Source organism: Neofelis nebulosa, chromosome 1 (assembly GCF_028018385.1).
Source record: "Neofelis nebulosa isolate mNeoNeb1 chromosome 1, mNeoNeb1.pri, whole genome shotgun sequence".
NCBI lineage: Eukaryota > Metazoa > Chordata > Mammalia > Carnivora > Felidae > Neofelis > Neofelis nebulosa.
This window is the reverse complement of record NC_080782.1, coordinates 177,454,010-177,466,150: the sequence shown is the minus strand read 5'-3', so window position 1 is coordinate 177,466,150 and position 12,141 is coordinate 177,454,010. Positions and strand designations below refer to the sequence as shown.

At 44.5% G+C, this 12,141-nt stretch overlaps 1 protein-coding gene across 2 annotated transcripts in view; it reads left to right on the top strand.

Moving 5' to 3' along the window:
* GPC6 (glypican 6) overlaps positions 1–12,141 on the top strand; it is a 1,126,333-nt gene that overhangs the window by 1,097,716 nt on the left and 16,476 nt on the right. For both annotated transcript variants that reach the window (XM_058681995.1, XM_058681985.1), the window contains one exon: positions 5,330–5,466. In XM_058681995.1, coding sequence (XP_058537978.1) covers positions 5,330–5,466 — 137 coding nt within the window. The remainder of the gene's footprint in view (positions 1–5,329; positions 5,467–12,141) is intronic.

The following is a 12,141-nucleotide window of genomic DNA, read 5'->3' as shown; positions in this document are numbered from 1 at the left end:
ACTGGTGCCAGGAGTTAAATTGTCAGAAATCAGAATAAACTCCAGACAGATAAGTTCTAGAAGAGGGTCATGTTTTCCCTGTGGTCCCCAACAGAGTATTTGGATCAGAGCCCTGCAATGTGACAGAAGTTAACTTTCAAAACCTCTCGGTGGCACAGATGCAAAACATTTAATAATCAGGTATTACCAGTATTTACTAACATTACAGCGCTACGAATGTAACACTGGACAAATGGTAAATATAGCTGGCAAGTATGTGCGAAAGTTAATTTGTCCTGGAATGGTTCGTGTGGGAGGCAGAGAAAAGGCACTGCTGTAAATTCCCTATTTGACCCCAGCCCTTTGTTCCCATCAGATTTGTATAACGAATTAGGATTCACTGTTACTTCAGTAACGCATTTTTTACTAACAGTTCTTGCTAACATAAAGCGTCACTCACTGTTGTGTGCACTTAAATTTCCAGGAAGAAAATTTAAAAAACGACTCAGATCTGGAGCTACAGCAAAGTGGTCACATACATTATTCAGAAATAAAAATAAGAGACGACAAGAAAATATTTCTCAACAGCGTAAGGATCGAAACACTTGCTTGGTACTGAAAAAAAAAACAACTGCCATCATTCGGATATTCTTTGGAATCAAAGGCATGTGCGTCCCTGGTGGCTAATAGGGTCCCTTTTTTCCAACTTGTCTGCATCGGCATCCTTGGGCTGGAAGTGAATTGGCTGATGTTTCCGTGCAGAATGTTAAAATAGCATTTACATCTCTCGTTGCTGTTTTGCCGTTATGTCCACCGATCGCACGGTGGAAACACCTGGTTCCTGAAATGCCAGAGTGAACACGACCTGATTACAAAATGTCCTGTCATGACTCAGAGAGGGCCCACATGCTCCTCACTTAGCCAGATACAGCCCATCTCTGCTCCCGCCTTTCCGACATGAGTGCACGTCGTGGGACCACACGATTTTGTGTTAGCTAGACTGTCTGTGGCCTTGTAGCAGATTGGGGCAATTAAATCTATTTTCCCGATCAGCATTCACTGAGCACCTACCTTGTGCTAAGATGTGTGTGATCAACTCGTCCCGGTTTGCCAGGACCTCCCGGTTTTAGCGCTGCAAATATGGTGTGTCCTAGAATTCCCCCGTGTCCCAGGCAAACTGGAGTGATTGGTCACCTGGTTCATCTAAGCCCTGGGGATGACAAGTTGGAGCCCCGTCCTTGCATCAAGAAGCATGTGGTCTTAGGGTCAGAAAAGCAAGCCAATTACAAAAGCTTGGAGTAATCAGTACTTAGAATCATGAACAGGGCACTGTGGACACAGAAAGTTGAATCCAGCTAACTGGGAGGCCAGACACTGCTCCTTGAAAGAGACAATGCTTGAGTGGGGTTTACAGAATGAGCAGCACAACATACACGGCTACATTTTGAAAACCTCAAAAGAGGAGATACCTGTGGGATGTCATGCCGTCTTAGACTTTCTCTGTCTCAAAATACATATGTTTGGTTCAGATTCCCACAGTGTAAAGGAGGGATTTTTAGCATTAAGTAAGCAGAGAATGGTCATTTCTGGTGTACTTTATTCTGGGACAGATACACCTGACAGTACTTTAGTACTGAAGCTAGTGACAGTTTTCTGAATTAGTGGTGAGTATGTAATACCTGGTGCTTTTTCTGGGATTTGTGTTTGAGAACAGTCAGAATGAGTGGCTAAGGAGTGTCCGAGGTTGCAAAGGTTAGGGACACCGATGTGGCACCTTGTGGGACAAATCAAGTGAGGGATTTATTTTGGACATGTTTTATTTTGAAAATCATTCAAAGGTACTGAAAAAACGCTGTTTTAAAAAATTATATATTTCCATCTGGATTCATTCACCGTTAAAAATTTGCCACATTTTCTATCTTGCTGTATCTCTATACGTCTATGTGATGATGATGATGAAGATGAAAATGATTCCTGAATCATTCTAGAGTAAGTTGTGGGAAGCATAATCCTTTATTTCTAAATAGTCCAGGATGTATCATCTCCTAAGAACATGACATTCGCCTACATGACCACAATATAAGCTCATATTTGGAAAACTAAACACCAATACAATATTTTGTCATACAAAGTCAATATTCAAATTCTGCCAACTATCTCCGTAATATCCTTTCTGGCGATTATTTTTCCAATCGAGTGTCCTATCCAGAATCAGACACTGCATTTGAATACCATGTCTGTTGTTCTTCTTAATCTAGAAGACGTCTTCAGCCCTCCCTTGTCTTTTATGACTCACATATTTGGAGGATCCAAGCTGGTTGTCTCATAGCGTCCATCAGCTTGGACATTGTGTTTGTCCGACATGTCCTCATGATTGGATCCAGGTTAGGAATTTTAGCTACATAAGTGATGTGTCCTTCTTGTCACCTCACATCCAGAGGCACCCAAAATCACTGTGTCCCACTACTTTGATCACTTGGTTAAGGTGGGGGCCTGCAGAGTTTTTGCACTGTAGAGTGACCAGTTTCCCTTTTGTAATAATGAGTATTCTGTGGGGAATACTTGGAGATTGTGTAAACATCCTATTCTCCATCAAACTTTCGCCCAGTGTTTTTTGCATTTGTACCAGTTTGTTAGGGCTGCTGTAACAAAGTACCACCAAGTGGGTGGCTTACAACAGACATTTATTGTCTCACAGTTGGGGGTCTAGAAGCCTAAGATCAAGGTGTTAGAAGGGTTGGTTCCTTCTGGGATCGTGATGGAATCCTTGAGTCTCTCCTAGCATCCACTGGTTTTCTTGCAATTGTTGATATTCCTTGGATTGTAGATGCATCACCCTGATCTATGCCTTTATCTTCACATGGTGTTCTTCCTGTGCATATCTGTGTCTGTGCCTAAATCCCCCCTTTTTATAAGGACAAAGTCGTACTGGATTAGAGCCCACCCTAATGACTCCATTTTTACCTGATTCTGCAACAGCCCCATTTCCAAATAAAGTCACACTCACAGGTACTGTGGTTAGGACTTTGATATCTTATGGGAAGGGCAAAATTCAACCCACAACAGCATCTATAGATAATACTTGCTGAGATTAATAATAACTCTGATAGTTGCAGAATGGTGATTTTTCTGTCAGTCTTTCAACATTTATTAGTTGGCTTTTGGGGGTTGTGTTTTCATATAATCGATAAACAGAATGTACATCCATCTATGGCTGTATAGAAATGGCCGCATATCTTTCAAACAAAAAATAAACAAATATCAACGTGCACCCACACTTGTGCCCCAAAGGGCAGCAGAAAAGGACTGGCTCTCATGGTAAATGTCCTTACCCAGTCAGATTGGCTGGCAGGAGAGCCAGGGGTTAGGGGAACCCATGGACCAAAGTCAGCATGAATGGCAGAAATCAGAGAGTGCAGTGCAGTTATGCCATCCTAAACCATGGCTGTGTGTAAGCTACTTCTTGGAATGTCATTGCTTATGGGTTCTTTTCATGCTCCAAAACAAAAGTAACATCGGGGTATGTACCGGGTTCCCAGATTCAGTACTCTGGCCATCTTTAGCACTTTCTGGATAGGCAGACATTTCTCAGTACTGAAGCCTCAGTCATCATCAGAATCACAGATAAGCAAGGTCCAAAGACCATATAAATCTGAAAGACGGGGCGCCTGGGTGGCTCAGTCGGTTAAGCGTCCGACTTCAGCCAGGTCACGATCTCGCGGTCTGTGAGTTCGAGCCCCGCGTCGGGCTCTGGGCTGATGGCTCAGAGCCTGGAGCCTGCTTCCGATTCTGTGTCTCCCTCTCTCTCTGCCCCTCCCCCGTTCATGCTCTGTCTCTCTCTGTCTCAAAAATAAATAAACGTTAAAAAAAAAAAAAAATCAAAGACCATATAAATCTGGAACTACTGAGAAACATGACTGGGACAGAGATCTGATGTTCCTTTGTGTTCACTCTTAAACCTGACAAAAGAGCTTTGGAATTTTTTGTAAAACGCTATACTCCATCCATAGTAAACATAGAATAATTTATTTCCAAAGGCTATCGACCTCAAATATATAAATCTCAGTGGTTGTCCCTTCTACGATGCTGTGTGGGTGTATGCTGGAGCTGCTGTATCAACATGACACAGACAAGGTGGCTTAAAGAACAGTAATTTATTGTGTCATGGCTCTGGAGGTTAGGTGTCCAAAACCAAGATGGCAGAAGGATTGGATTTTCCTGAGGCTGTGAGGGAAGGTTCTTTTCCAGGTCCCTCTCGTTGGTTATAGGTAGGTTTCTTCCTCCTACTTCTCTCTGCATTGTCTTATCTTTAGGCATATCTCTGTGTCCAACGTTTCCCTTTTTACAAGAGCATCAGTCATAATGGATTAGGGCCATCCTAATAACCTCTTTGTAACTCCCTTGCCTCTGAAAAAAGAAAAAAAACCCTACGTTCCAACAAGGTCACATTCTCAGGAACTGAGGGTTAGAACTTCGGCATATAAATGGGGGGGCACGTAATTCAACCCTTAACAGATGCATTTCAACCATCCATAGACTTTCCTAATGTTTACATGGGCAGAATAGAAAGTCAGGGGTGTGACTGCATGAACTAGATGCTAATTATGGAAACAAAATGGTACTGAATCCCTGTCTTTACCCTTTCTGCAGGTGAAAAGTCAGTGCTGAGCCTGAAAACAGGAAAGATGGGGTTACTAAGCTTTTTCCTGCCATCCATCCATAGGGCTGTGGATTTTACACTTACCTGTATTTGGAATGACTCTTCTCTTCTGGCTGTAGAGATTTTTAAATGGGTTTGGGTTGCCACTCACCATCCAAGAGTGTGCTATATGGACCTGTCAATTGGTTAAGAGCGGAGGTTACCAGCAGTCGAATTAGTGACAATATTTATTTCTTACAGAAACAAATAGACCGTTGGGAAAAGCATTTTATCTCTTGGTGCATTGTTTCAGTGCATTTATGTGACATCCGAGCAAGTGAATTCTAAAGAATATGTTTAGGGAATTTGCAGAGGGGAATACCTATTTCTCCCAGCCAGAGAGGGACCCGGAGCCAGTTGAGATGCTTCGCAAGTTTTTAATTCAAAGCATGGGAGGACAGAAAAGATGGAAAACAAAAAGCCAATTACCTGAGAACTCTCTGCCAGAAGCTAGAGGAAGATTGAGGGAGGAGGTAGGGAGGCTTGCCTTCGCAATAAATCCTGCGGCTCAGTGTCTCTCCCTTAAAACCGATAGAGTTTCATTCTAGTCCTAGCACAGATTCTCTAACCTCCACCTGTATTGTGTCCTTGTGTAGAAATGGGCAACGCCTGGGGAGAATATTCACTCTCTTTCCTTGCTTTCTTGATCAGGTCACAGACATAAAAGAGAAACTGAAGCTCTCTAAAAAGGTCTGGTCGGCGTTGCCCTACACCATCTGCAAAGATGAGAGCATGACGGCGGGCGCGTCCAACGAAGAGGAGTGCTGGAATGGACACAGCAAAGCCAGGTGAGGGTGACTCATGGTGCTACAGCTGGGGCAGTGCGCATCCAGCCCTGGACGCCTCCCCTGGCACAACTCTGCAGACCCGTTTATGCAGAACTCGACGGAGGGTGGAGGGACAAGTCGTCACTTAGCCACAGCTGTTCAGAGTGACAGGTTTGACAGGCACCTGGGAGCCCTTACTCTCAAGGTGCCATTAAGCGTGGAATCCTCGTTCTGAATGCCTCGCCTCTGGACGAGGACAGAGGAATGGTGACAGATGCCACGTTCCAGATATCCCGAAACCACAAAGAGCCTTTTATGTTCGCTTAATGACTTTAAGACAGCAGAGCTATTTTTATCTGCAGCTAAATTTGCACGGCTTTCTGTTTTTTCCATCACAAGCTAAACAGGAAGTCCGACTGTAATGTCTCTCACCCTTGGAGAAAAACAGTTTTTGATGTGCTCTTTGGAAGGGAAAGGGAAAAAGAAAATGACCAAGAGACAACCAGGAAAGTGTCCTCAGAGGTTCCCTGCCTCGGAAAGTCCCACTGGGACCTCCTGATGAGAGATGGCTCTGTTCCCATCCTGCCGCTCGGCTGGCCAGTGCTAATGCCACTTGATACAGAATTTCTGAATTTCTTAATTCAGGCCAGAAATAGGGTTGGCCCGAGTTTTCATAGGGTGGAGGAGTTGGACAGGGGAACCGGCTGGGAGTTGGCAAGTAGGGCAGGACACCAGGAGAGGAGGCTGCCGGAACATGCCTCAGCGGGGCTGCAGGTGGGCAGAGCAGCTGGTAAATTGGACTCAAGGAATCTTTGGGGATTGACCAGCAGGTGGAGAAGTTAAGAGGGGGGTCTGTTCTGCGCCTTCGTGGGTGTTTTCAAGCATATGAAGCAGCTGTGATCAAAAGGAAACAGGAAGGTACAGGGATATTAAGTTCAGAAGCAGCTGCAGAAGGTAAGCAGGGGTGCAAGTGAGATGCTCATTAGGTGTTATTTCTCACACTGCTGGGTGGAATTTTTTAAGCATCTATTGGTAATGATATTATTAGCCATACTAGGGAGAGCTTCGCAAGGCAAAAACAAGACAGCTATGGAAAGAGCCGTAATCATTTCAAGTTGCTCCAGAATATCAATATCCAAATCTTAGATCATGAGGGTAGACAGGTATCTGTCTACAGTATCAACAACATGCCCCTCGAAAATGCTTTAGTAATTTACCAGTGTCCAGCCTTGTAGGAAGGAAACCTTTGGCCCGAAAAATTCAGCTGTGAAGTTGAACAGTTTCTAAGGTGTCTTTTCCTAATGATTGTACAGAAAGACACTGTAAAGGATGACCAGATGGCCTAATGAATAAAGTGGTTGATTTTCTGAACTGCTCTGTTACCCATCTGTGTTTACCTTTCAGCCTTGGCCAAAATGAAGGCTGTGTTTTGAACTACATTCCCATGGTTACACAGGTTGCTGGCTATTAGTGCATCCACAAAAAGAAATATAAAGAACTGTTACAGGTGGGAATTGGGGAGGGGACTATATACACTCCATCAAGAAAATGAATGGGGACAATGATGACCATTAAAGTTAGAGCCAGGGGAGAGCGGGTTCAGCTGAATTTCTCGTGCAGATCAAGAATGCAGAAGGGTAAATGATTAGGCTAAGGTTGCCCAACTAGCAAGGGTAAAAGCTGGAAATCTCCCAAATCCGAACCCAGTATTCTTTTCACGTCAATATCCTGCCTGTAAAACAAATGGCTGCTAGGGGCGCCTGGGTGGCTCAGTCAGTTAAGCGGCCGACTTCGGCTCGGGTCATGATCTCGCGGTCCGTGAGTTCGAGCCCCGTGTCGGGCTCTGTGCTGACAGCTCGGGGCCTGGAGCCTGTTTCGGATTCTGTGTCTCCCTCTCTCTGACCCTCCCCCGTTCATGCTCTGTCTCTGTCTCAAAAATAAATAAAGGTTAAAAAAAATTAAAAAAAAAAATAAAACAAATGGCTGCTAAATATTGTTCTCCCCCCTCCCAGGTTAAGAGAACAAATGAAACAGATCCTTAGATCTATGAAAGATTTAGTGGATCTACATTCATTCATTCATTCATTTCCTCAGTCCATCAGCAATGTTATTGAGCACTCCCTCTGCCCAGGCGCTGTGCAAGGCTCTGTGAATTAAGTGTTATATGACATCAGTGATGTCTGTCAACCAATGAAAAGCACAGTGGCTGGAGACAGGACCGTGGATTTTGGAATGTCAAGGACCATACTGTTGCACTGTAGGTTTGGGAAAGGACCACACAGGTAGAGAACCACCCCAAGCAGTACTTAGGGACCAGATTTGAATTTTATCCTTAGGTCAATGGGATCCCACTAGGGGATGTATGCAGGTAAGGGAAATTGTGAAAATTAATGCAATAAAATCATTTGCAAGGATATTCCAGAACCTAACCCAGTATACTATTTTAAAAAAATGAGGCTGTCAGATATTTGTGACTCAAATTATCTTCTCATTGAAAAATTAAAATTTCATAGTTTCTTTTAGTTCCTTTTTAAAAATTCTTCCACTGCAATGAAATCTTAATAACTTTATATTTAATACCACAGTAAGTAGATAACCCATAAAGACTTGTTGAATTCCATTTAATTGAAGCTTTGCTCTCATTCTCACCCAAATATTAATTGATGTAGAACATATGAGAGATTTTTTTTAATTCCACTGAACTATCTTGTAAGTTGAAAAATCCACTTGTAATGCAGATAATAACTATTTTTCCCTACATTTGAAGTATGGATTTTCAGGTGATAGGGCTTCTTAACAGTTTTGTAGGATAGAAAGAAAGAAAGAAAGAAAGAAAGAAAGAAAGAAAGAAAGGGTTATTCCTATCAAAGAACTTGGTTAAAAAAAAAAAACCTATCAACAAGTGTTAATGGATTATGGAACAGAGGTGCCTATTAGCCTCGATAGAGCTGGTAATGGTCTTGAGCTCCTAACTCAAGCCTGCTTCATGAGGCCACTGGCAACCCAGACATTTCTTCCTCTCTTTATGTTTTTCTGAAAATTTTTAATGGTTTTTATTTATTTTTGAGAGACAGAGTGCAAGTGGGGGAGAGGCAGGGAGAGAAGGAGACAGAGGATCCAAAGTGGGCTCTGTGCTGACAGCAGAGAGCACGATGTGGGGCTTGAACTCACGAACCATGAGATCATGACCTGAGCCAAAGTTGGATGCTCAACTAACTGAGCCACCCTTTATGTTTTGTCCATCTGACTCCTATAGCCACATGCTTCCTTGCATACCATTTCCTTAGCCCTCTCATCCTAAGTATTTGACCCAACTTGTCTTCCAACACCCATATTTCTCCTGGCTGTTTTTGAACACCACTCCACAGCTCTCTCCCATACTTCCTTGATTCAGGAGCATAACTATTTCCCATGTTAACATTTCTGAAATCAAAATGACAACTACCATGGATATGTCCATTTCCTCCAGTGTGTCATATTTTCCCGAATAGCCGTTACTAAATGAATGGCACCTGTTGACATTGATGATGACTTTATTTTTTATTAAGTTTTATTTATTTTGAGAGAGACAGAGATAGTGCAGTTGGAGGAGGGACAGAGAGAGGGAGAGGGAGAGAGAGAGCGAGAGAGAGAGAATCCCAAGCAGTCTCCATGCCACCATCACAGAGCCCAACATGAGGCTCAAACCCACCAAACTGCAAGATCATGACCTGAGCAGAAACCAGGAGTCAGGGGCTTAACCAAATGAGCCACCCAGGTGCCCCGACATTGATGCTGACTTTAAATAGAAAGAGCAAGATACAGATAGATGTGGCTGCTATGGCAGCCACTGGGTGAATCTGCTGTATTCAGATAATGGCCAAGGGTCTGGGGGCAGTGGCTCCTCTAGAATAAGAACGCCCTCCTTCATCTTCCTGCTCCCACCCTGAGTCATTGCTGTCAGATCTCACTCTGCTTCAGTAGCTAAGCAGGTCTGGAAACAGGAGGTGAGCTAGAGGGAAGAGACTGTGCCCTTCAAGGGGAGGAAAATGCCGGTGTGCCAATGTCCTGTCAGCACTTAAATCTCCATTCTGTCAGAAAGACTGGTTCCCTGCTTCCCTTTCCCTTGCCAATGTTTCGGCACAATTTAAAGACCAGGTTGTAAATTCTAAAGCAGTTCTTCTCAAATGTTACTGTGCCGGTAAAATTCTTGGGGCACGTGGGAAAAACGCAGATTCTGACTCAGTGAGTCTGGGCTGGGACCTGAGATTCTGCATTTCTGACAAGCTTCCCGGGGATGCCGTGTTGCTGATTCAGGGACTGCACTTTGAGCAGTGAGGCTTTAAGACAGAGTTGCCAAATTTGGCACAGAACACCAGACACCAAATGGAATACTAAAAAGGATTATACTAAAAAAGGATTCACTGCTTATCTGAAATTCAGATTTAACTGGCAATCCTGTAGTTTTATCTGGCAGCCCTACTTTAAGCCCCTATTAACATGTAAGATACTCCTTTTTTCAGTTCACGCACACACCTCCGGGAGCATGTTACGATTTGTTGGTTTCTCTTTGCCTCCACACATAGCCCTGATGTTTCCTTTAATGGGGCTTTCCTTATATTAAAAACAACAACAGCAACCGGGCCAAGGAGGTCACGTGGCTCAGTTGTAACGTCAGTCGCTGAAGGTAACAGGAGCACAGGCCAGGTTGAAGTCATCTCGACAATGAATAGCTTAGGCTTAACCTGCGCATCGGAGAGAATTTTAAGTTGGAAATGCTACACAGCCTTCACAATGCAGGGTATTGTCCACACAAAGCCCTGGTCTCCGATGACATGCCCTGTGGGCTAAGGATGGGTACTTTGATTCCCTGGCCAGTACTTGACTCGATTAATGCCTTCATTCATGCTGCTAAAACAGACACATCATGGTCTGGGTGGCTGACGCAGAAACTTATTTCTCGTAGTCTGGAAGCTAATAGGTCCAGACCAGGGTGCCAGCAGAGTTGGGTTGTAGTGAGAGCTCTCTTCACGGCATGTAGAGAGCTGCTTTCTCTCTCTGCCCTCCCATGGCAGAAAGAGGGTTCTGATCTTTTCTTCTTCCTCTAAGGGCACTAATCCCATCATGGAGGTTCTACTAGCTTCACCTGCACCTAAACCTAATCACCTCCCAAAGGCCCCACCTCCTAATACCATCACTTTGGGAGTTGAGGGGACACAAGCATCCCACCTACAGCAGTTAGTCCTCACATTCACATCCTCCTTTGCTAGAACGGCTAGCAAAGAATTTTCCTCAGAATTCTCAGCAGTGTCTGCCACTCAAGAAAAGCAGCCTAGGAGGCATCTTCAGTGACCGATGGGAAAGCAAGTGTGCAAATGTAACTTCTTCCATTTCTCACTTACCTAAGCAAATTCTTAGAGAGAAATGAGAGACGATGCAGCCACACTGACTCAACTCAGACAAATAGGAATTGAAAGGAAGTTAGTAAGTAAGGGAGGAAAATCGATAATAATCTAGAGGTCCACGGGGGAAAACAGTAAAGTGTCGTTGTGCGGGTTACAAATCTAGGCCTCCTAAAGTTCCCAGAGACCCTGGGAGGACATGTGCGGCCATCTGTCACCCCTGAGAAGGGCACTGTGGGCAACCGGGTGGCGGGGCCGAGCTAGGGGCACAGGAGCTGGAGGAGAACGACAAGATGGAGACAGGAAAGAATGGGCTCAGCAGGCGATAAAACTTGTATATGGTTAGCATATGCAGGCTGGAACTTTCCACGTAGCAGCCACAGAAAAAATAAAACCCTAGTGGTGTTCCTATAGGCTCTTACTTTGGGCTCCTATAGAGGCAAATTCTTACTTTTTTGAGACCATAGCTATGTCAGATTACATCATCTGCATCTTCCTTAAGGATCGTTTTTCTAAGGCCATAGGAGTTAAGAAGGAAAGATTAGCATGGGAGATGGTGGGAGGAGCCAGAAGAAGGTAACAAAATGTGAGAGAGGCCAGTCTCAACAGCACATGGAGTTCATGATGGGACACGTGTTGTTTCAGAATTGCCAGGGTTTCTGCAGTCATTTCCGGATTCCTCCCGCCCCCCGCCCCCTCTTAAAACTACCCCGCAGCTTCCTGCTGCCCCTCCTTGTAAGCCGGTGTCTAGCCCTCAGTGTCTAGCGTTCCTGAAAGTGCCTTCCGGAAGGAGGCAAACAAAATCCTGGCTGAGGACGAGGATTGATTGGATCGGTTGAAAACAGAGCATTCGCGGGGAGCCTGTGCTGGTTTTTAAGGCCCCCGGTCCTCGCAAAAATAACTGGGTCCCCAAGGAAATCTTTCCTCGGGCCGGGAGGTAAATACAGTAAATTGTAAGAAATAGGAAACCTAGAAAAATCTAGAAAACAGATCAGTCACTCTCACCAGCCACCGAGTGGGTTGACTAAGCCAAGAAAATAGCAAGTCATGACTGGGTACATTTGAGCAGATGCAAGCCGGATGAAATGATGCATGGTGATGAGAAATGTGTCAAAGACAGTGACCCGGCAGATCTGGCAGGACAATATTGTTTTAGTCTGATTGCAGAATATGTCCCAAAGCACTCTAGCTGCATTTTAAAGAACTGTGAGTATCTGATGTATACCCAGCCAGGCAACCACGTCAGGAAGGTGGGAAGTCTGTCTGGGGAGAGAACTGGAGACTGTCACACCCAGCATTCCCGGGCACGCACTTC